Source organism: Jaculus jaculus, chromosome 1, assembly GCF_020740685.1.
Source record: "Jaculus jaculus isolate mJacJac1 chromosome 1, mJacJac1.mat.Y.cur, whole genome shotgun sequence".
In the NCBI taxonomy this organism is placed as follows: Eukaryota; Metazoa; Chordata; class Mammalia; order Rodentia; family Dipodidae; genus Jaculus; species Jaculus jaculus.
The window spans coordinates 190,308,851-190,332,493 of record NC_059102.1 but is presented as its reverse complement, the minus strand read 5'-3'; the positions used below and the strand labels follow the sequence as shown (position 1 = coordinate 190,332,493).

The following is a 23,643-nucleotide window of genomic DNA, read 5'->3' as shown; positions in this document are numbered from 1 at the left end:
GTTTGATAGAATTAAACTAAGAACCAAGCTGGTTGTGGAGTTTTCTTTTTGTGGGGGGTTTGATTTGATGAATGTGATAGGTTTGGTTAGGAGATTAGTCTGCTCTGAGTTTAGTTTTGGTAGGTGATATGTGTCTAGGAATTCAACCATTTCTACCAGATTATCCAGTTGATGTCTGTTGTGACTTCCTGCTTTTCATTTCTGATTTTGTTAATTTGACATCTCATTTTTTTTGTTTGAAAACATTGGCCAACAGCTTATCAATCTGGCATATTTTTCCAAACAGGCAGCTCATTGTTTCACCAGTTTTCTTAATTTCTTGTTTGGTTTCTAGTTCATTAATTTATGCTCTGATGTTGATTGTTTCTTTGTGTCTGGAGCTCTTATAATTGTATTCTTGTATTTCTAATACCTTTAGGTGGATGGTTGGGTTACTAAATTGGGATTTCTATGTCTTTGATATGAAAGCATTTAGTGCTATGAATTTTCCCCTTAGAACTGCCTTCATTCTGTCCTATACATTTTGGTAGGTTGTGTCTTATTATCATTCACTTCCATAAATTTTAAAATTTCTTTTATAATTTCTTCCACAACCCATTCATTGTTCAACAGCATGTTGTTCAGGATCCAGAAGCTGGTGGAATTCCTGATATGTCTCTATTTAATTTCTAGCTTTAAAGCATTGTGCTCTGATATGATGCAGGAAGTTACATCGATTTTCCTCAATTTATGGAGGCATGCTCTATGGCCTACTATATATTATATTTTGGGGAAGGTTTTTTTGTGTGTTGCTGAGAGTAATGTGCATTCTTTAAAATTGGGGTAAAAAAATTTCTGCAGATGTCCATTAGGTCTAGTTGATCTATGGTGTGGATGAGCTTTATTATTTTCCTGTTGATTTTCTTGGGTAATATGCTTATTGATGACAGTAGAGTACTGAAGGACCCAAGTATTATGGCATTGGTGTTAATTTCTCTCCTGTTGTCAAGTAAATTTTGTTAAATAAACTGTGTTACACCTTTGGTCCATATATATTTATGATTGTGATATCCTCATGGTGTATCATTCCCTTTATGAGTAAGAAGTGTCTTTCTTTGTCATTTTTTATTCCTTTTGGCTTGAATGTATTTTATCATATATTAATACAGCAACAAAACTTTTTTATTTCCATTTGCTTAGAATATCATTTTTTTTAGCCTTTCACCTTGAGGAAGTGTCTGTCTTTAGTGGTGAGGTGGGTTTATTAAAGACAGCAAATCAAAGGGTCCATTTTTCTGATCCATCATTTTCACTTGTATCTTGATGGGTGAGTTAAAATTATTAATATTTATGATTATATCTGTGAGTTTTATTTTAATCCCTGTTGTGATAGGATGCTTTACAGGGTTTGATACTTTTCTGAGCTTTGTACTTTTTGGATCCTGGTCTAGTTTTGACTATTGTGATCTTCTTATAGGCTCTTGGGACTGGTTGTTTAACTCTTCTGTGTGGAGTAGTCCCTCAAGTATTCTCTGTAGATTTGGTTTTGTGTTTGTATAATCATAGAGTTTCTTTTTCTCATGGAAAGTTTTGTTTCGCCATCTATTATAAGGGATACTTTTACTGGGTACAGTAGCTTGGGTTGTTAGCCATTGTTTTTTAGATTTTGAAATGTTCCATTCCAGGCCCTTCTGGCATTCAGGATTTCCACTGAGAAATCTGAGAAATTCTGATGGATTTGCCTTTGTACATAGTTGTTTCTGTCTTTATGCTTTTATTACACTTTGCTTTCGTTGTTGAGAGATTTAACTGTGATATTCCTTGGAGAGTTTATTTTTTGGTCCTGTCTAGTATTCTGTGAGCTTCTTGTATATTGATGAGCTTCTTTTTTTGTGAGATTGAGAAAATTTTATTCAAAAACTTTGTTAAATATGTTCTTTATGCCTCTTGCCTGGATTCTGTCCCCTTCTGGTATACCCATGATCCAGATGTTTTGTCATTTTTAGGGCATCCCACATTTCTCTCACATTCTGCTCACATGATTTTTTCAACTTAGCAATGTTTTTGGAATTCTATTCAATTTTTTCTGCCTTGTTTTCCTGATTAGAAGTTCTGTCTCCCACATGAGTAACTCTGTTTGTGTTTCTAGAGATGTTTTTAAAACTATTTTGTTTTTGTTTTCTATTGTGTTATTGCCTATGTATCATGTCCATGTCTTTTTATTTATTTTTATTTAGGCACAATTTCAATTCAAGTTCTGATTTTCTTGATGCTTCCACAGATTCATTCTTGTATTTGATCATGTCTTCCTCAAGGTTAAGCAGCTGGCTATTGACATCCTCTAATTGTTGACTCACCTTCAATTAATTTATATATCTTTAGAGGCTTACCTGGTTGTCTTCAATTATGTTAAGCCTAGTGACAAAAGTTGAGTGTTGTAAGAGACAGTTCTGCTCAATTTCATTTATACAATCATTGGTATTTTTATCCTTTGCTTCCAGTTCAACAATTCTTTTAATCATAAACAAATAGCTTGCTATGTTTTCATTTTGGGATTCAATATCATGTTCAAGTATAATATCCATGGTTATCCTTTTAAGTTGAATGAATATTAACTTTAGAGATTTTCTTTTGTATACCTCCCCACTTATTTACAGTGCTATTTTGCCAACATATACTAACCTTTAGTGATTTCTGTACAATAATATAAGATTACATGGCTTACTGTTATAAAATAGAAGTCTATCATTCTCTTCAGAGTGGTAGAATTTTCATAGACTCATATTTGCCATGTATAAACTAAAATCCTGGTCATTTGCTGTCACTTAAGTAAATTACTGGCCTGGATAAAATTAAACAGTTAATTTGGAATTACTATTGCTAGATTAATTTTTAGATAAATGTTTCCATTTATTTTCTAGTTTGGTTATTAGGCAGATTCTCCCTAAGATTCTCTATGCAGCACAGGTTGGCCTCAAACTTGTAATATTTTATCCTCAGCACAACCAAGTATTGGAATCATTGGCAGGTGTGACCATGTCTAAAACCAATTTCTTTTCATAAAGATTTAAATATGTGACTTTGTTCCTTATACTTTTAGTTTTATTTATTGGATTCCTACCATTTGAGAACAAAATACAGGTTGAAGTTAGTAATAGCTATCTTCTTGTTACTGGGTCAAAACAAAGGTCCAGACAAGCTTATGAGACAAAAGTTTATTTCAGCTTACAGTGTCAAAGTGGAAGCATAGTATAGAAGGAAGCTGGGGCATCATATCTCGTCATTACTACAGGAAGGAAGTAGTCGGAATGAGTTAACTTTCATCACCTAGTAGTGATGGACAAATTAGTTTCTAAGCCTGTCCCATGACATACCTCTTTCAGCAAGGTTCTACCACCCAAAGGTCCCCCAGCTGAGAGTTAAGAAAAAGCCTTAATCAAAAACACCTGAGGGTATGACTGCTTTTTTTTTTTTTTTACATTCAAACCGTGATAAAATTCAAAAGGTGATTTTGAAGAAGCCAGTTTATTTTCAGAAGGCTTATTACTTTGTATAGATCTAATGTGGTGATTTGTATTTATTGTCTACTTGTCTGGACCTAGAATCACCCAGGAAACAGCCTTTGGACATGCCTGTGATGTATTATCTACCTTAGGATACTATTGGGAAACCCACCTTAACGTGGGCAACACCATTCCATGGGCTGGTGTACTGGACTATACAAAAAGGAAATAGTTGGCCAAGCAGCATCATTCATTGTTGTCTGCCTCCTCACTGTATGCTGAATGTGATCAGCTATTTCAAATTCTGGCCAACATTTGTTTCCCACTATTATGGGCTCTAACCTCTAACTATAACCCATAACAAACTCACTCTTCCTTAAATTGCTTCTGGCCAGGTCCTTTTGACATTACAACAATAAAGTAATCCATACACACAGGTCCCTCACTGTTACTCTCTAAACTTAGGGCTTTTATACTTATTCTCACTCTGTTCTTAAAGAATCAAACTTATGAGCTGTCATTCATTTCAAAGGCTAAACATCTGACTACTTTCAAAATGATTTCTCTCCTAGGAGGATTTTCACTCAACATGAATATGATGTGACTTTTATTTAAAGTGATAAAAACCTCTCCTATATCTTTCAATTCCTAGTCAAGAGATGAGATGTGTTTTTAACATTTTTATTGTTGGCATTTCATTGTGAATATTTGTCTTGAGCAATATAAATGCATTTCTGTACCAAGGTATATACTACTGTACATAAGTTCAGCTCTACCAACATATTGAAGATACTCACTTAAATGCAGTCGTGAAAAATTGCTCCTCTATTGTTGCTGATCATTCCTCCTTCCAGTATGTTGCTGACAATTTTTAAATATTTTTTTTTCCTAAGTAACATTCAGACATATACTAAATTGAAATAGAATTTGATTTAAAGTGATGTAAAGGGCATATTTTCCATTTCCCACTCTGTGACAGGCTTCAAACATGAGCAGAGTACAGGAACACTTCAACTTATTTTACTTCTGATTCACTTGTGAACTTGCTGAATGAATGCACTTAATCAACTTTACAAGCACATGAGCTTAAAAACATGAAAGGAAAAGCATTGGTGCTAGTCAAAAATTTGATGTAGCTTTTGAAATTGAGAAATAAAATATTCTTTGTATGTTTTCAGATATCTAAGCCCAAACATTTCTGTGAATAATTTCTACCATTAAGTAGGTGAATGAAAACTACTAAATCACATTTCTATGTTTTATATGTAAATAAGTATTTTAAGCATATTGAATAAATCTTAGCTAATAGAAATTGAATACATAATTATTATTTCTATTAAGCCGATATTGACTCATGACTTTAATTATGTATGTACTATTTAATTTTAGAATGCAAACCTACTTGATATTATGTTTTTCATTTGTATTATATAAATGGAAAAGAAGGGTGATATTTAAGGATATGAAGGCAAAAGAAGTTGCATGATTATAAAAAAGAAAAGAAATAATTTGATAGATTATACTTCAATTGATTTGGCATTTCTATTCTTAATTTTAAACATCTTACTTTCAGAAAATGAAGAAGACATTACGAAGGACCACACACTCAGTGCCCTACTTGAATAAAGATTTAAAAATAAATAACAAATTGAGTTGTTCAGCAGCACTATGTAAGTATGTGAGCAAAGTCACTAAGAAGTAATATCCTTGGTAGCAGTCTGAAGAATATAAAAATATAAAACAGTCAATTTTTTACACTGAAGTCCTAGTTTCTTTTTAGACAAAGAATTTCATACTATATATCTGGGGAGGATACTCTTTTCCTGGACAGATGTTCCCATGTGGCAGGATAGCCATGAGATAAACACCTCTGCCCTCTCTCTCTCTCTATCTTCTCATTTCTCCAGGACATAAAACAGATGTGATTGATGAGCTCGTGTTATAGAGCATACCACACTTTGCTCCATTCCATCACTCTTCTGTTTTGGGCCCTGCTTGTTTGCAGAGATCAGTCATTGCACTCTGTACTACATGTCTGCCCATATGCAGTCACCAGCAAGGGCTGTGACTTTTGAGGCTGAATGTGCCTCATTCTGGAGCTGAGTATTAGATATTACATTTGGCGTGCATCCAAATCATGCTCACCAATAAAGTCTTAATACTAAAGGTAATATTTTAATAACAAATTAGTTCTAGGACAGTTTCTCAGTTAGTTCTGAAACTGTACAGAGAACAGGATTGTGATATATTACTTAGCTATAACTGCAACCCAACTAAAGGCAATCATGCAATTCAAAGTTCTGTAAAGTCCTCCAATATTTTCACAAGATATGAGATATCACAGACTCTTTTCTCAACACTTAATACTTCAGTTATTGTCAAAGTCATGAAACGAAAACTAGTTCTATCTAGGGACTATCAGTGCAATGAAAAAGAAATGATTAATGAAAAAAGAAAAGACACAATACAAAGTAATTTAAAAATATCAGGCTGGAGAGATGGCTTAGCGGTTAAGCGCTTGCCTGTGAAGCCTAAGGACCCCGGTTCGAGGCTCGGTTCCCCAGGTCCCCCGTTAGCCAGATGCACAAGGGGGCGCACGCGTCTGGAGTTCGTTTGCAGAGGCTGGAAGCCTTGGCGTGCCCATTCTCTCTCTCTCCCTCTATCTGTCTTTCTCTCTGTGTCTGTCGCTCTCAAAAAATAAACAAAAAATTAAAAAAATATTGCAGCTACTTTGCCACCTTATAAATGAATCTCAAGCAATATCAAGCTCATATCAAGGATGCATTTACTAGAATCCTATGCAATTCTATGTCATCTCTACCACTATGTATGTCTCTCATAGCATGTATTTCCTTTCTCTTACTGAACCAAAATTAGTAGTTTATTAAGAAACAGTTTTAATTTACATTTAACCAAGAGAATTAAGTGAGATAAAGGTATTTAGGAAAAAGATGAATCACAATATTAGGCATGGACTTCTTTAGAGAGATTTCCCTCATCTTTTTATATGTGAATTTTTATAAAAATGAATGATATGATGCTTTGAAGATTACCTGTGATAATAGAGAATTTTCTCATCACTTGGACATAACCTTTGATCAAATATTTTTTCAATATTTTCTTACTAATAATATGCACTATATACATATACACATAAACACTATTCTTTAGTTTTATAATTTCTTCTTTCCTATGCATTTTGTACTCAAGTAGCTATATTTGTCATCCATAACTTTGGCTTATATCAGATTTTTTACATCATATAAACCAAATATGTGACATCCTAGGTAGGTGCATGCATATGACTACAAGAAACAATTAACATGCTCATGGAGAAAATTAATATTTGTTCAATGGAGCCAAGCCATTATGATAACTACTGACTGAATGTCTTCCTCACAGAAAATCAAATTCTCATATCAACTTATCAGCATGACATTGAATAAAATGTTAATATAAGATGTTCTAAAGACATATTCCAGGCCAGGGAAGCATAAATAGGAGGGAGAGGATAATTAAAATACATAGATTTTTTTCACTCCAAAAACAGACAATAAACAAATAAAAAATCAATGAACAGTTAGGAAAAACTGCTGAACACCTGATAATCTTAAAACACCTAGAGCATAAATAAGTTATGGAGATATAAAAAATTAAAAAAAAATAACAAATTGAAAAGTATAAGTGAAATGTCTTGAAATTGTTAAGGTATAAAGAAGACACAGTGCCAATTAACTGACTATGACATAACACAGGCAAATGCAAGCAGTTTGTTGTTATACTAGTAAAGAAGACAGAAGTAAAAATATAAGAATACTGCCTTGTACATTGGAGTTTCTACAATACATTCTTATGTGTATATTTCACAAGAAACTGTAATGTAAACATTGCACCAAATCATCTAGAATCATAAACTGTTGAGGTAAAAGTGAGAATACAAAAAATACTGAGTGAATACTGATGCATGCTGTTGTAAGCACTTGGACTCCAAGTATTGGGATATAGGTCAAGTTAAGCAATACGTAGAATATACAGCAGCTTTTAATTGCAGAATCCTAAAGCCAAGGGCAATAAGCCTTTCCTTCTGGCACCCTGAGACTGTATAAATTTCTTAGAACTGCTGTGTCTTAAAGTCATAAATTTTGCATCTCTTTTATAGATTTCATCAGAATAAATAATCCATGGTCAATTAACTGCAAGGTACTTAAATTAACACTCCTGCAATAAGAGTCAACTTAATTTTGTAACTCCCAGGACCACTGACACAAAAGAGCACAATGTTAGAATTGCATGCACATGTATTTAGAGAAGCATAAACATAATCAAAAGCATAGGATTATAAACAGTTGGGGGTCCCTGCAAGATGATTTTTTTTTTTTTTTTTTTTTGCTTAAGATTTTCAGCAGGGGCCATTGATAAAATCAGAGGTAATGTCAGACTTCTATTCCTGTTTTGCTGAGAATAAGATCTACAGTAAAACCAAGTTAGGTCATATTTTGGGTCACTCCTAACACTTTCCTATCACCCAGCCTGTTAAGGTCATTTGTTTCTGTCTGCTTATTTCCTTTTTAATATTCCTTTTATATCAGGACTCTTAGTAAATCTGAGTTGCCCTGCTCCAATAGATCTGTAAGAGTATGGTCACGAGTAGCCACATTTTTGTTATTTACAAGCTACAATAACATTTTCTTCATAATTTAAACTCAGTGACACTAATAACATTTTCAAAATATTTTAATTTCACTTTTCCATTTTGTTTTCCACTTATTGCCTGTGAATATCAGTCCTTAAAATGTGATAGTTACACTAAAAATACATGCTCTCAGAAGAAAGAAGCTATCAGCCTTCATTTGACTTCAGTGATTTTCTGCCTTTTCTCACTTGTAGTATTTTCCACTTGAATACACCTTAAAAGATTGGAAATGTGGGGGTGGAAAGGAAGTGGATGGAAATTATTCTCTGAATATATTTATTATGCCAACAATGCAATTTAATGCATCTTTGATGAAGTGTAGTTAAGTGCCAAACTTTCTCATAAGTACAAATGTTCTTGGTAGTGGGAATTATTATAGATAATTTGAGGTAACCTGGGAATAATTTGGCTGGCTAAAAGGCTTAGACCAACACATAGAGCACTCCTTTTAAGGGAAAATTGATTTGTTCTGAACATTAATCTTCTTCTTAACTATACTAAGAATGAAAATTAACATAAAACCCAAGGAGAAAAATCAGTAATTCTTTCATAGTGTAAAATAAATTTATAAAGACGCAATATGGCAGTAAGATAATAGTCCCCAAAGCATTATTACCTTTTTCTAAAGGGTTAATTAACTTCATCCAAAACTGAGAGTTTTACTTTCTTTACTTTTCTGACTTAATTTTGACTTATATTTTCTATTACTGTCATTATTTGTCATTTTATTTTCCCTTGTTTTCTCTCACACTAGTGTTTCCCAAAGGAGACAGAGGTAGGTGGGAAGCTAAGTATCTTAGTACAGTTGGATGAAGTTATTACATGCATGTGGCAAAAATATTCCAAATTGTGGTCATCTTCCATGTTCTTGGTATATTTTTGCTTGAGATATCAGAAAACCACAACAAACTAGAATAACACATGCAGTAAACAATTTAATGATAGATGCCAGTTACTGGGAAGAAGGATCTGAGGGATAAAGAACAAGGTATGAATTATTCTTGTTTCCATTTAAATTATATTTAGCCTAGCTCTATTTCCTTAACCATCTATGTTTCTTAATCACCCAGATGTGAACAGCTCCTTTCTACCATTGCTGCAAACACTCCTGCCACCAATTCTTCTTCACGATGAACCGTAGTTCTGAAAACCAGAGACAAAATGAATTCTTCTTTCCTTTAGTTGTTATGCTGCATATTCTATCAGAGCAATGCAAAGTGTTCCCAATATAGCTGGTATTCTTTCAGAATTTCAAGTTATTTCATTTTAAATCAAACATACTTAAGACTATGAATGAGAGATAGATTTTTAAAAAATAAAGTATTTTTATGTATTTATTTGAGAGTGACAGACAGAGAGAGAAAGAGGCAGATAGAGAGAGACAGAGAATGGGCGTGCCAGGGCCTCCAGCCACTGCAAACTAACTCCAGACGTGTGTGCCCCCTTGTGCATCTGGCTAACGTGGGTCCTGGGGAATTGAGCCTCGAACGGGAGTCCTCCGGCCTCTCAAGCAAGTGCTTAACCACTATGCAATCTCTCCAGCCCCGAAAGATAGATTTTTTTAAATCAAACTTATTAAGGTGATATTACTTACACCTCTAACAGCGATATGTATTTAATTTTTTAAAATAATTAAATAAAAACTAAGAATACACTGCACATGTGGCATGCTGATACTCACTTAGCATGGCGAATATCTGGCAGGGACCTCTCTAGAGCAATGTTGTTGCTGACGAAAATATTGAAACCATTTTCCCTGTAAGCTGAGTCATCATGGTCCTCTTCAGTAAGGGGGTAAGGTTTTCCATGCTCACCTTTCCCTGACAGGAAGAAAAAAAGAACAAGGTATTTATCTGGAAGAAGAAAAAAAAAAAAAAAGATAAAGATAAAGGAAACACTTTGTATTCTAGAACAGCTATCCAACAATGAATGGAAGAAAAATGTGGTGCATGTCTACATTGGGATTTTGTTCACCAACAAATGAAAATACGACATTCACAGGAAAGTAGATGGAACTGAAGTAAACTAGGCTCAGGCTGAGAAAAACAAATAAGTGCCACATTTAAGGATCGCATATCGGTGGTAAGTCATGCAACTAGCAGAATAATGAATAGAGAAGACAAGGACTTAATATAATGCCCATGAGACATAGAAAACATAAAGTTTTGAATAATCTAGAATTTATTTAATGTGCAAAGTTAGGAAAATATGACATTTATCATTCTAAAAATGTCAAAGTAGTTGTAGACATACCATTTATTCAATAATTCACCATTCCAGCTCTGTGCTTAAAAACAAACAAAAAGTTGTTGCACATATGCCAATTTCCAGGATATTCTACTTTTGTGTCCGTTCTGATACTGGAAACCTTTCACACTGACTTTTTGCCTTTATGGCAAATTATTTGTCACTTAACCTGCTCCATTAGGATGGATCTCATGTGTTTATTTATTTTTTTTGTGAACTATTTAATAAAATGTCTCATAGGTTTTGAGATATTGTATTTATTGGTTCATTCTTTTTGTTTTGTTTTTATTTGGTTTGGGTGTGTTTCTTATATGTGGTGTGTGTGTGTGTGTAAATCTACACACATGTACCTGGCATTTGTGTGTACATGCCTCATGGGTTTGTCCAATGGGCACATGAAGAGACCAGTGATGGACTTTGAGTGTTCTTCTCTGTTGCTTTTCCTTTATTTCTTGAGACAGGTACTGTATGTCATTGTATCTTGGCTAGACTGGGTGGCCAGTGAGCCCCAATAATCCTCCAGTCTCCAGTTCTCTCAGTGCTGTGTTTACAGGTGTGCAATGCCATGTCCATATTTTTATGTGGGTGCTTGGTCTCAAACTCAGGTCCACATAATTGCATAGTGAGTACTCTTACCCACCAAATTATCTCTTTTGTACTTATTGTTCTTGTAGTCATGTTTTGATAGCTATTAACCAATTTATAAGTAGTTTTCCTTAGACTCTGATTACAATTTCATATATTTTCCCTTAACTGTATGCATTTTGGGATAATTTTTCCTAGGTATATTTTCTTCATTGTATTCAGAATAATGGACTTATTTCCAGTATGTTTCCAAACATCATGCATTCGTGCTATTGATGTGTATACTTATGTGTTAGTTGTTCACCTTCCTGAACTCCATGCTTGGAATTTATTTTCAAAATTTTAATGTTAACAAAGTACCCAGTATTTTTATTTCATATAATAGTACTTATTTTACCTCTTTTATTCTTAAATAATGTATACACCTTTCTGATCTGACTCTTAACTAACAATAAATTACCTTAGTGACTATATGCATCTACTCCTATATTTACTTTAATGTTATTGATGAAAACTTCTGCAACCGAGTCTGAACTTGTATAACCCTGTGTGTTGTCACTTCCAACTTATACAAGTATATTCAGCACTCAGTGAGCTCTTTCTTTCCAATATATGTCCCTTCTTTTTCTTTTATTTATTTATTTATTTATTTATTTATTTATTTATTTATTTATTTTCTGAGATAGGGTCTCGCTCTAGTCCAGGCTGACTTGGCACTCACTTTGTAGTCCCAGACTGACTTTGAACTCACAGAGATCCTCCTACCTCTGCCTCCCTGGTGCTAGGTTTACCTCTGCCACCATGCCTGGACTTTTTTTTTTTTCCTTTTCTTTCTTTTTTCTCTCCCCATCTCCATCTCCTTTGTTCCTTTCCTCTTCTGTTTTTTTTTTTATATATATATATATATATATATATATATATATACTTTCTGCCTTCCTTCCTTCCTTCCTTGCTTCTCACTTTTTTTGAGACAAAGTCTTGCAGATGGCCCTCTGTGGATGAGGCCAGTTTCAAACTTGTGCTGCTATTCCATCCATTGCTTCCTTACTGCTGTGATTATTGTCAGGTGCTACCACACTAGACAACACCTGTTTTCTTTAACATATAATACTAATTGTTCTGAATTTTTTGTATCTATGAACCGACTTTCTTCTCTCTAGAATGTAAATTTCACAAAAGCAGAATTTTTATGCTGTGGAACACAATGTCATCAACATCTTGAAGAAGGATTGACACATAGTAGGTGCGTAGTTTATGGGTGGTATGCAAATAACTGATATTTAGGATTTGGAGTTTATATGCCAGTGGAAATGAAGATAGCCATTTATTGATTCAAAAGAAAATACAATAAATGCTCTTATAAAGGGTTTTAGTATTAAATTATGAGTATTACTGTTACAACAAAAATGAACCTTAATAGAAAAAAGCAAAAAATAGGCCACTGGAATTTAACATACAAGTATAAAGATTCTTTAAGCCACTCAGAAATGAGACTATGTCTTTTTCTCTTGGGATAAGAAAACATTGACACACTGAAATAAAGTTGCACGTCTCTCTTATTTGCATCTAAATGGAATACAATTGCAGCTGATTTATATCTCATGAATTTCCAGTTGTCTCTATAAATGCGGTAAGAAGAGAGTACAGACACAAGAAATATATAAAGAATTATCCTAGATAAGTTTTTAAATGAAGAGATTTTTCTATTGTCATTAGGTAGTCATGTGGTGTCATTATGTCTAAACTGGGCCCAAACTTGGTTCAGGAATTGTTTTCTCTTAACTATCTGAGTAAGTGTGATAATAGGTGCAGAACACCTTAAAGAGATTTCTAATGGAATACAGAAGAGTTTTGTATTTATAGCAACTTTTTGAAAGAAAACAAAACCCAAATTCATCAGTAATCTCTCTATATAAAATGAACTTGATAGCTTTCTTCTTTTTGTGATAGAATTTATAATTTATTTTATTGTCTTCATTACAGTGAACACTTGGCTGATTTTGATTTTTAAAAAAAACCTGCAGACCACATGTATATTGAAACAAACATGTTTGATCAATATCACTCTTGGGGAAAGTATTAAATCATTTTTCCTGAACTATCAATAGTTTGCTATTATTTGCTTTAAATAGTTTCTTTCTCTCTCTCTTTTTCTCTCTCCTAGCGCTCTCTCTTGCTTTCTCTCTATACATGATATCAGCCCTCCGAAAATTCCATTATAACTATGTAATTGAATAAAAGTGCTAAGAGATGATAATTTTAAAAAGTCTTCCCTGTAAAATATATAAATGCTTGGGCAAGGCATGGTGGCACATGCCTTTAATCATTACACTTGAAAGGCAGAAGTAAGAGGGCTGCTATGAGTTTGAGGCCAGACTGAAACTACATAGTGAAAACCAGGTCAACCTGGTATACAGCAAGACCTACCTTGGAAAACAAAGAAAAACACAAATAAAAGATTTGAAAGCTTCATCTTTTTGCCATGTAATATACATCTGTTTGTAAATCAAAACAATTAAATTCCCTATCACATGCGATTATTATATGTAGATCCAGAATCAGATGAATATTTAGGATCCAGTTGTTCTTTTCTCCTTGCATGTATATGTGGTATGAATGTGTGCATATGTTTGTGTAAGTATGTATGTAGAGCCCAGGGATGCACATATGGGGTTTTCTATTAATGACTTTCCACCTTTTTTTTTTTTTTTGAGATGGGGGGCGGGCTCTGACTGTACTTAGCCTTGACTATTTTTAGTAGACAAAATAGCTAGCAAGAATGGATCTTCCTGACTCCCATCCCAGTGATGCCATGATAGATATGCACTGGCATGCCCAGCTTGTATGTGGTACTAGAATCAGAACTCACACCCTTATGCCTACAAGGAAACTTGTTCTCACTGAGCCTACCATCTCCTGGTTGTATTTGGTCTAGCTCATCTTTGTATCTCTATTCTGATAGCAAGATCCATATGCTCTTTGCACACAGGTACCTAATGTATTTTGACTACGATGCTTTATAATTACCTTCTTGTTCCCACCTCTGTTGTTCATGTTCCATGGAACCCCTTTATTTCCAACTACACTCCCTTCTATTTTAATGTCTTTTTTGTTGCCTTCCACCTCCACTCATGACAAAATATTTATGGGCCCAATCTTGTTCATCTAATTACAGCCACTGTGAGGTCATGGATTCAATGACCACTTCAAATTGGAAGACAGCATTCAAATTCATTCCTCCCAACCCTTTGGCTTTTTTTTTTTTTTTTTTTTTTGGCTCTTCTTTCTCAATGTTTCTAGAGACTTGGCAAGTGTGACAGAGATGTCTCATTTAGTGCTGAGCTCCACACTCACTTATTCTCAGCAGTTTGATGAGTTTTGAGCTTTTCCTGTACTCAATGGCATGGGTAAAAAATAAATAAATAAATAAAAGCTTCTCTGTCCAAAGCAGAGAACAGCCTTCTCTCTGGGCATAAAAATACATATTCAGAGTCATTTGGTATCCATTTAGGCAAACAACATTGGAAGCTTCCCTTTGAGTATCCTCTATGCAATAGGCTTTTGATTGGACTTTTGGTAGCAGCATGAAATTCCTCCCATGGAGCATGTCTCAAATCCCATCAGAGAATAATTGGTTATGCTCATAACATCCATTCCATTATTGTATTCTCAGGCACAGTTTGCCTTGCTAGACAGTTGTGTAGCTCACAGGACCCACTAGTAGTTTACTGTTGATGATTTTTCTCCCCCAGCAGGATGCATGAGATTTTCTAACACTACCACAGCTAGCCAGTAAGGATGAAGCAACAAGTACAGTTCCATAGTGATTTCTCAATGTTCTGCAAACATAGCTGTTGTGTGTTCAGAAACAGGATCATAACATCTAGTTCTGAACAGCAACCAAGCATGTCGAGAACATCCTATATTGTTTTGAGGGTCTTACCCCCAACACCGAAAAACCAGTCACTAGAATATTCCACCCCTGGCACTGGGATTTTCCTAAAATAGCCTATGGCTTCTGGGTACCATAGGGTACTTCTGCCCAAATGCTTTTGTAAAAAAAAAAAAAAAAAATACACTTAAGCATGTTAATAAGCATGTTTCTCTCCCATCTGATTGTTTTAATATTATAATATGGAATACTGTTTTATTTTCAGAGTCAAGGTATGCTAACTGTATAATTCCTTTTTTTTTTCCACCAAAATTACAGAAGTTCTCATAAACTTATCAAGCTCAGTACTAATTTACACTATAACCAAGTCGCAGATATGTAGTGTGTCTTCATTTGCTCACTTGGTACAAACATAGACTTCTTTTTAGGCTATTTTAAAGTTGTGATTATCAACATATTTCAGAAGATAAGCTTTAAAATATAAACACAAAAGGAAGAATAACTATATATACAAGGTTTTGCCTTACTTCCTCTATTGCCATAGTAATTTCTTGTGAAGTCATTTTCATAATACTTACATGTCTGCATATTACAATATGTGCACATATAGCTATGGAAACAGATGCATGATACATCATCTGCCCTTTAAATTTTAAGCAATTTGTCAGGTAATCTGGCTTTAATTTGAGATCATGTGAGAAAATTTGAGGCCCATCCACTGTGAATATGCTTGTGGCATGTCATTTGTTAGCTTTATTTGTGATCAGGTTGCATGAACTAGGAGCCAGAGACACCTGGGACAGAATTTTGGATTGTATCATTTTTTTATTTTTTACATTTTAGTTTTTTATATTTTATTTATTTATTTGTGTGTGTGAGAGAGAGAGAGGACGGGGGGTGGGAGAGGGAGAGAAAGAAAGAATATGGGCATGCCAGTGTGTCAGCCACTGCAAAACATCCAGATGCATGTGCCACCTTGTGCATCTGGCTTACATGGATACTGGGAAATTGAACCTGGTCCTTAGGCTTCACAGGCCTTCACTGCTAAATCATCCCTCCAGCCCTATCTCAGCTTTTTATAAAAAGAGACAAAATGTGAGTCTTCCCTTGGAATATGTATACATATTCATTAAAATAACTGAAGAATGTTTTTGACTTAGCATGGTGGTAACCAATGGTATCAAAGATTTTAGCTTTCAACATTATGCTGTTTTTATTGCAGAATATCTATATTCAACATTTATCCTGATGTTTATCTCATAGGCACAGCTCTGGTATCATATCACTATGGCTAGATGGGAGGGTCATGGTGAGCCACAGAGCATTGGAGGCTGTTTGTCTCTATAGTTTAGGGAGCTATATGAGTAACTTTCGTGTATTTCCACAACATGTAATGCCAAATTTTATTTAATATACACCTTTTATTTTTCTTTTTTTTACACTTTTTATTCCATTTACCCATGATATATTGCCACATGTAAATCGTTGTTATAGTGAGGCAGTTAGGGAGACTACACCCCTCCACATCCCCTGAGAGTAAAGGAAGGATTGCTCTTAAATCTGCCCTTGCAATCTCCACTTTGCTAGAGATCAAAGAATGATCTGACTTCTTATCTCTTGACTAAAGGAGTACCCTAGACCTGTTTGTCCTTGAACAACATGAGCCCCTCACTGGGAGAGAGATCCATTTAGTTATCTTCTTTAAGATATTGCTATGGTTTTGTGAAATCCCTTATGTAAAATTTTAATCCTTTCATGACAGTTCTTCAAGTCCTTTTGGACATAATCTGAATTTTATACTTGATTCATGTGTTTTGAAGATTCACTTCATTTAATTTCCTTTCCTCCTTGGGAAGATTTTCCTGTCATGGTCTTTAATTTTATGCTTTCTTCTCCTTGGATCAGTCTCTCTCCATTCTCCACCACATCCCAATTATCTGTCAGACCCTTACATTTCCTTCAGGTTCTAGTTTAAACTCTTTTCATTAAAGATTCTCACATAATCTTGCCTGTAGATGTGGTCACTATATGGTTTGAGTGATAAAAGCTGTTCTATAGAATTTTTGAATAAATAAATTCATTTACATTTGTTATGATTGTAGCAGCCAAAAAAAAAAAAATTAGAAAAGAAAAAGCAAATTACTTTCAGAGGGAGTATGTATTATCCTATATTAAAAAAAAAAAAAAAATCTTTGCCCTGGCTCCCAATTCCCTTGAGAGTGGTTGGTATGATACTGTTGAGGCACATGCAGCTTGATCAGGCCTGGGTTTCTGGTTCCCCAACACCCAGTTCCTCGGAGGGTACACAAGGCAACATATCTTTAGACTCCCTGCTCGCCAGCTCTGTGCTCCCCCGCTGCTGGTGTAGGGTAGCTGAGATTCTGTATATGTGGCATTAGTGGGTCTGGGCTCCCAGTACCCCAGCTCCTGGTTCCTTCACTCCTGGTTCCCCTGATGTTGGTGTGGGTTGGCTGGGACACTTGTGTGTGCAGTGAGAGTAGGTCATGGATTCCTGTTTTCGGGCACCTGGATAAGGATCCACGAGATCCCCACATATGTTGTTCATGTGGGATTTAGGGCTTAGGGGTGTGTCCACCAGAATTTATAAACCCCAAGTCTTGGGCTCTGGTCTTCCTTTAATTAAGAATTAATAGAGGGAGAGAGCGTGCTCGCTTGGAACACCTAGATACTAGTGAACCCATGTCCAGCCTCCATTGTCTCCTCTGAATGGTGCCAAGCCATGACTCCACATTCCCATGTTTCTACTCCAGTCGCCTCTGCAGACTGATACCTTCACACCAGCCGCCTCCACAGACCCTCTCTCAGTCTGGTCCACAGAACACAGCTCCACCATTCCCTCTTTGTCCCACTGTCCACATTGTGGACAGGTGTCCATGTCCTGCCTCCTTGGCCCCTATCTCCTACCCCAGGGGAGGAAGCACCGGGGTATCTGGCAAGCCCAGGGGGTATCCATAACCTGCTCAGCTGCTGCACAGTAGGGGAGTAGGGACAAGTGGTACTGCTCCTGAGCCAGTAGGCAAGGCATAGCTGTGGCTTTGGGCTGAAGGGATTAGAGACCCACAAACCAGCTTTCATATCAGCCACCAGCCCTCAGCTGATGACACACTTGCAAATTTTACAACCTGTGGATCTGAGGTTACAATACCATCCCACTCTAATCTAGTTCAAACTGAAAACAGAGCACACTCATTAGAGAGATATTATAAGGATAAATCCTTACTTTCTCCTTAATAAAATAAGACACTGAGATGGGTAGACCACAATGCAAAAAAAAAAAAAAAAAAAGGAGAAGTGGATATGAAGTAAAAGATGCTGGGGCGGCGGGGAGGGGGAGAGGGATATACATGCAGAGGAATGCCATAATTATGCCAATGTTTCATATAATAAAATTAATTAAAATAATTATTCAAAGAGAACATAGATTAAACCATTTTGTGGTTTTAAAAGCAATTTCAGAGCAATTACAAAGTTTCAGCGCTCATCAGCTTATCACTTATCAGACAATTAAAAGAATTTAGAAGAATATGTTGATAAAAGAACAGATTTATAGAAGAGGGCACAAAAGCTTCATAGTGCTAACACATAACAGAAGTAGATTTGGACTTAAGAAATCAAGATGTTTATGCTTTGACTCAAAGCAGGGCATTTTTTAATTTTTATCACTTTCATTCTCAGCATAATAATTTTTGAAATGATAATTCTTTTTCTACTGTTGATATTTTTCATGTAAGCACAGAATCACATTAAATTCTTGCCTAAGGGACTTTGATAAATGCCTGATGTCTTTACAACCATTGTTGGAGCTTCAGGAAGGGGTGAAAATAAACTTGTCTAGGAGTAGAAGGAGGAATTTGTGGTTAAGTATAGGGGAAAGAGGAAGAGAATTCCGCAGAGGGAAGGAAGAGCTCACAGCTAGGAAGGCTTGATGTGTGTTAGAGCATAGCGGAGGGACAGAACTTAGTGCCCGGACTAAGGGCTTTCAGGAGACTGACTCTCACAGGGAGCTCACCAGAGTCCAAGCACTTGAGAGGTTTAAGAGAATCTGTTGTTTTGAACCAAGAGCACATGCCCTATTAACACAGACAATAGAACAGAAGAGATTTCAGGATTGCATGACTCTGTGCAGAGATTTTTGCATTACTGTTTGTCTCTGAGGCGAGAAAACAACTGATTTTCTTGCCAGCTGGATGGGATAAAGGATAAGAGTTACAAAGAACTGAATAAGAAGTAATCAAAATAAGTTGTTGAGAATCTGTCTGTCCTATCTTTCAGACCTTAACGTATATTCAAATCATGTATGTATTAGTCAACTTCATCAGCCATAAATTCAGAATATCTACATATCCTGGCAAGCTTGTGAATAGTGCTAGACTTTAGGGAAGCATTTTTGCTCTCCTTTCTGTCTGGATAGTTCTGAAATAGGTAAGGAAATTGTTAAGTATTAATTTCACTCATAATAATCCTTGGCCTATTTTCTCTATTTTTACCTTAGTATAGAAGCAAACAAAAATATCTAGAATTTATGTTTAATGAAGTGAATAATATTTTAATAGCAGCTTGATGTACCACCTTCAATAATGTTTTTTTTTTTTAGATCAATTTCCATTGCTGTGACAAAATACTAAAAAAATCAAATAAAATGAGGAAGTGATTAATTTGATTCATGGTTATGAAGTTTCAATCCTATTAGTTGGCTTCCTATTATTTTAAGACTATAATACAGCAGAATGTCATGGCAGAAATGTGTGGAGGAAAAGACTGATAACCTCCTGTTTGCCACAAGTGAGGGAGGGAGACACTGAGAGAAAGAGAGAGAGAGAGAAATATATATATATATGGAGAGAGAGAGAGCCTAGCCTTCCATTATTTACTTGAAGGACATACCCTGAGTAGCCTAAATTCTTTTAGCCATATCACACCTCCCAAAAGTCCCACCACCTTCAATTACAGCCACAGGCAGGCATCCTAGTCTTTTCAAAATATTTATGATACAAATTATGATAAATGGCAAAACTGAATTTACAGATGAGAATAAGTGCAGGATGTTTAGATGGACAGATTATCTTCAATTATTCATCTATCAGCAATACAATCACAAGGCCCATTATCAAGGGAAAAGAGTGTTAAAAATTCAGAAATGTGACAAGAGAAGCAAGTTTTTGAATTATACATAGTGTAATCAGTCACATGAAAGACATGGAGAGAGCCTTTAGAAGTTGGAGAAAAAAAAAAAAAGATACCCATTTTCCCCTAAGCTCTTCCAAAGTGGCCCATTCTTGCTGACTCGGTGTAAATTACTGCCTTCTGGAACTCTAATGTAATAGATTTGCATTGTTGTCAGCTATTACCTTTGCTCATTTGTATTGGAAGCAAAAGTAACAATGCTTATCATCCCATTTAACCTATGTTGATCTCACTACCCACTGGAGAATCTTTTTTTTTTGTCTTTTTCAAAAGGCAATAAGAACTGAGGACAACCAGAATGTTTAAACAAGATTAAAAAAAAAAAAAAAAAAAGATAGCTGAATCCCTGGGAGGAGATGAGCCATTCCTCTCCATCAGGAGCCCATTGATACCACAGAGGAAATGGTGGGATGACCAAGAGTGCAGTTTCCATGGTGAGCCTGACAGCCTGCAACAAGGTGATGGTGCCAGGCTGAAAGGGCAGCCTACTGTCTCCTCTTGACACTGAGCCCCATTGGTGCATTTTTTAGTTCTATTGATGAAAGAAATTTTTCCAAGTTCTCACATAGTATCAAATGTTTTAGCAGTCTATAATAAATACTGACTTTTCCTGTTTTCTATATAAAATTTCTCCCAACACAACTGTTAAACTAATGCAGGAAACCTGTTTCAATGAAAAGATAAAACTTTTGAAATTTATTTACGAAGTATATTATTCTATCACCTAAATCCATTATAAGTACTTTTATATTCCTGAAACACTAACTTTAATATTTTTATTTATTTATTCATGAAAGAGAAATAGACAGAGAGAGAGGGAGAATGAGAGCTTTTGTTATGGAAGTATACATGTACATGTATGCATATAATTTTTCATGCAATGCAAAGTATTTTTTTGTATGTTAACTTTTAATCCTTCAGTCTTGGTGCATATACCATGTATTCATCCTCAGAGATGGCAGTGGAGTGATGTCATGGCCAGGTCTTGGAACATAATAACTAGACAACTAACTTTTTTCTTTTAATCTGTGTGTTTTTAATGCAGAAGGCATTATAACCTGATGGCTTTTCTAATATTTCCTTTTCTAGTGCAGTTACTATTGTTATTATTGTAAGAGAATACTTGTTCCTACATTATCAGGTTGCTTCAGAGGATTAATTTGTGGTATTCCCAAACCAAGTTCTTTTTCATGAAAATTAGTGATAGTTCAGATTTTTGAACAAGAGCATTGTTTGTGTGATTTGACAGAGTGTTGTGATGACTTACATTTGTCATCAACTTGGCAGGACCTAGAATCACATATAAAGAATTATTTTGATTAAATTAATTATGATGGAGAAACTCTAAGAAGGTTTCTGGACTATGCAAAGAGTTTGCACCAATGTGGCTCAGTGTCAAGAGGAAACAGTAGGTTGCCCTTTCAGTCTGTTGATTACATCATCTGAAGCATAGGAGCTTGTGATTTTGATATAGTCCAAAATAAATTTGCTTGTTTTCTGTTTCAAATCCAATGTCATGAAAACTTCTCTCATCCTTTCTTTTATTATTTTATTGATTTACTTATTTATTTGAGAAAGAGAGAGAAAGAGGAAGATGCAAAGAGGGAGAATGAGTGTCCCAGGGCCTCTAGCCACTGCAAATGAACTCCAGAATTATGTCCCCCCTTGTGCATCTGCTTTACATGGGTCCTGAGGTGTTGAACCTGGGTCCATAGGCTTTGGAAACAAGTGCCCTAACTGATAAGGCATCTCTACAGCCCCTTCATGCTTTCTTTTAAAAGTTTATGACATTGAAATTATTGATACATTTGATTGGCCTTTCCAGTTCCCCCATCCTCAAAGACTGAGGCCTTCATGACCTCACAAAGAGGACCAAAACCCTCTTAGGAAAGCCCTCAGTGAAACGGGGTCTGAATAACCAAAATGAAAGAAAACAAGGTAAATCAAAGCAAAACAAAACAATGTGCCCCTCACCCATAAATCAACAGCTGTGGGCTCTGCTGCATTTCTAATTGACAGCGTCCTTCCCTCCACACACCCAAAGATGGGCTCAGGAAGCCTCATTGTTTTTATAATGCTTGTCATTATAAAATCATAGAATCAAGGGTGGTGAAAATGAGAACATGTGAGACAGAATCTTTTGTGAGAGCAGTAAATTATATGCATTAGCATCATTTTTAATTAATTTATAAAGTTTTTAAAAAGATATGGGAATACGTTCATTTTTTCCTGCAGGATTCCCAAGCCAGTTTTGAGAGAATGTTATTCTCTAATTGAATGGCCTGCAAACATATGTGAAGAGTGATTTGACCACATTCATAGCATTTTATTTTCTGGACTGTCTATTCCATTCCATACTTTTATGTGTCTGACTTTATGCAAATATTCCACTGTTTTATTACTTTATGTTGGTTATAAGTTTTGAAATTGGAAATCACTATTCATTCTTTTTTTTTTTAGATCTCAAGATTGTTTCTTATATTAGAGTAAAATTTTCATGGAAAAATATTAAAAAGCCAATTAATATGCTCGTTCTCGAAGAGTTTCTAGAAGATTTTAATAAGCAAAATACAAGAGCAAGTCCACAAGGGTCAAGCAAGATGTAGGAAAAACTAGTTTTAGAGAGTATTGGAAGCTGGAAAGATAAAGGCATAGTTATTTGGAAAGATATGTGAGAACTTGAATACCATTGTAAAATTCATTTATCTATCCAAAAATGAAAAGAAAATTCTACAAAAGCAAAGGTATACTTATTAGTTTATAGTATTTACATGGAAATAAGTACTGTATTACACAACTGGCTTCAACTTAAAATTTTAACTAATTTTGAAAATTTTAAAGGTTGCAAATGGGAAGATGTCAGTTCATAAGAGATAAGAATTTTCACATGCAACATATAAAATTAATCGTTGAAAATAAATGTAAGTATATGAGTCTCAATAAAAGACACCAGTGAATTTTAAAAATATATAGATGAGTTAACACGAAATATGGAGATGATTTTTATCTCTGGTAAATTAAGAAAGGAAGAGGGACTGAGTAATATATTTTACTGTTATACAGCTATTAAAAATCTTTAAAATTAGATACACACACACACACACACACACACACACACACACATATATATATATTTCTCACATTTACAACTGAAAAAGAATAGTATTCTAGACTTGAATTTTCATAATGGAATATGATACAAATTAATGAATACAAATATAGGCAGTATGTCTTAGTTGTTTTAACAAAACCACTGCATTTAAGAGCATCTTACTATTTTTCTATTTGCTACCAATGAAGAAAACCCAGCATCATGCTTAAGTTGCTCCAGGCAGGTGCAGTCACCATGAGAAAACATTCACATTTGTCAGGGTGAAAATAATTCAAAAGAGACTGGGATGAATTCATTATTGGTCATGTTTTTATGGGCAAAAAATAATTGTCAATTTCTGACTTTCCTTTTTCCCAACATGGCTGAATGAATTATATGAAGCAAGTGGTGCTTATATATTGACTCCAGACCTTTTTACATATTTTCA

At 35.0% G+C, this 23,643-nt stretch overlaps 1 protein-coding gene across 2 annotated transcripts in view; it reads right to left on the bottom strand.

Moving 5' to 3' along the window:
- The window catches only part of Galntl6 (polypeptide N-acetylgalactosaminyltransferase like 6), a 1,388,055-nt gene that overhangs the window by 855,413 nt on the left and 508,999 nt on the right, over nt 1–23,643 (bottom strand). For both annotated transcript variants that reach the window (XM_004657138.2, XM_045142386.1), the window contains exon 4: nt 9,857–9,995. In XM_004657138.2, the coding sequence (XP_004657195.1) occupies nt 9,857–9,995 (139 nt within the window). The remainder of the gene's footprint in view (nt 1–9,856; nt 9,996–23,643) is intronic.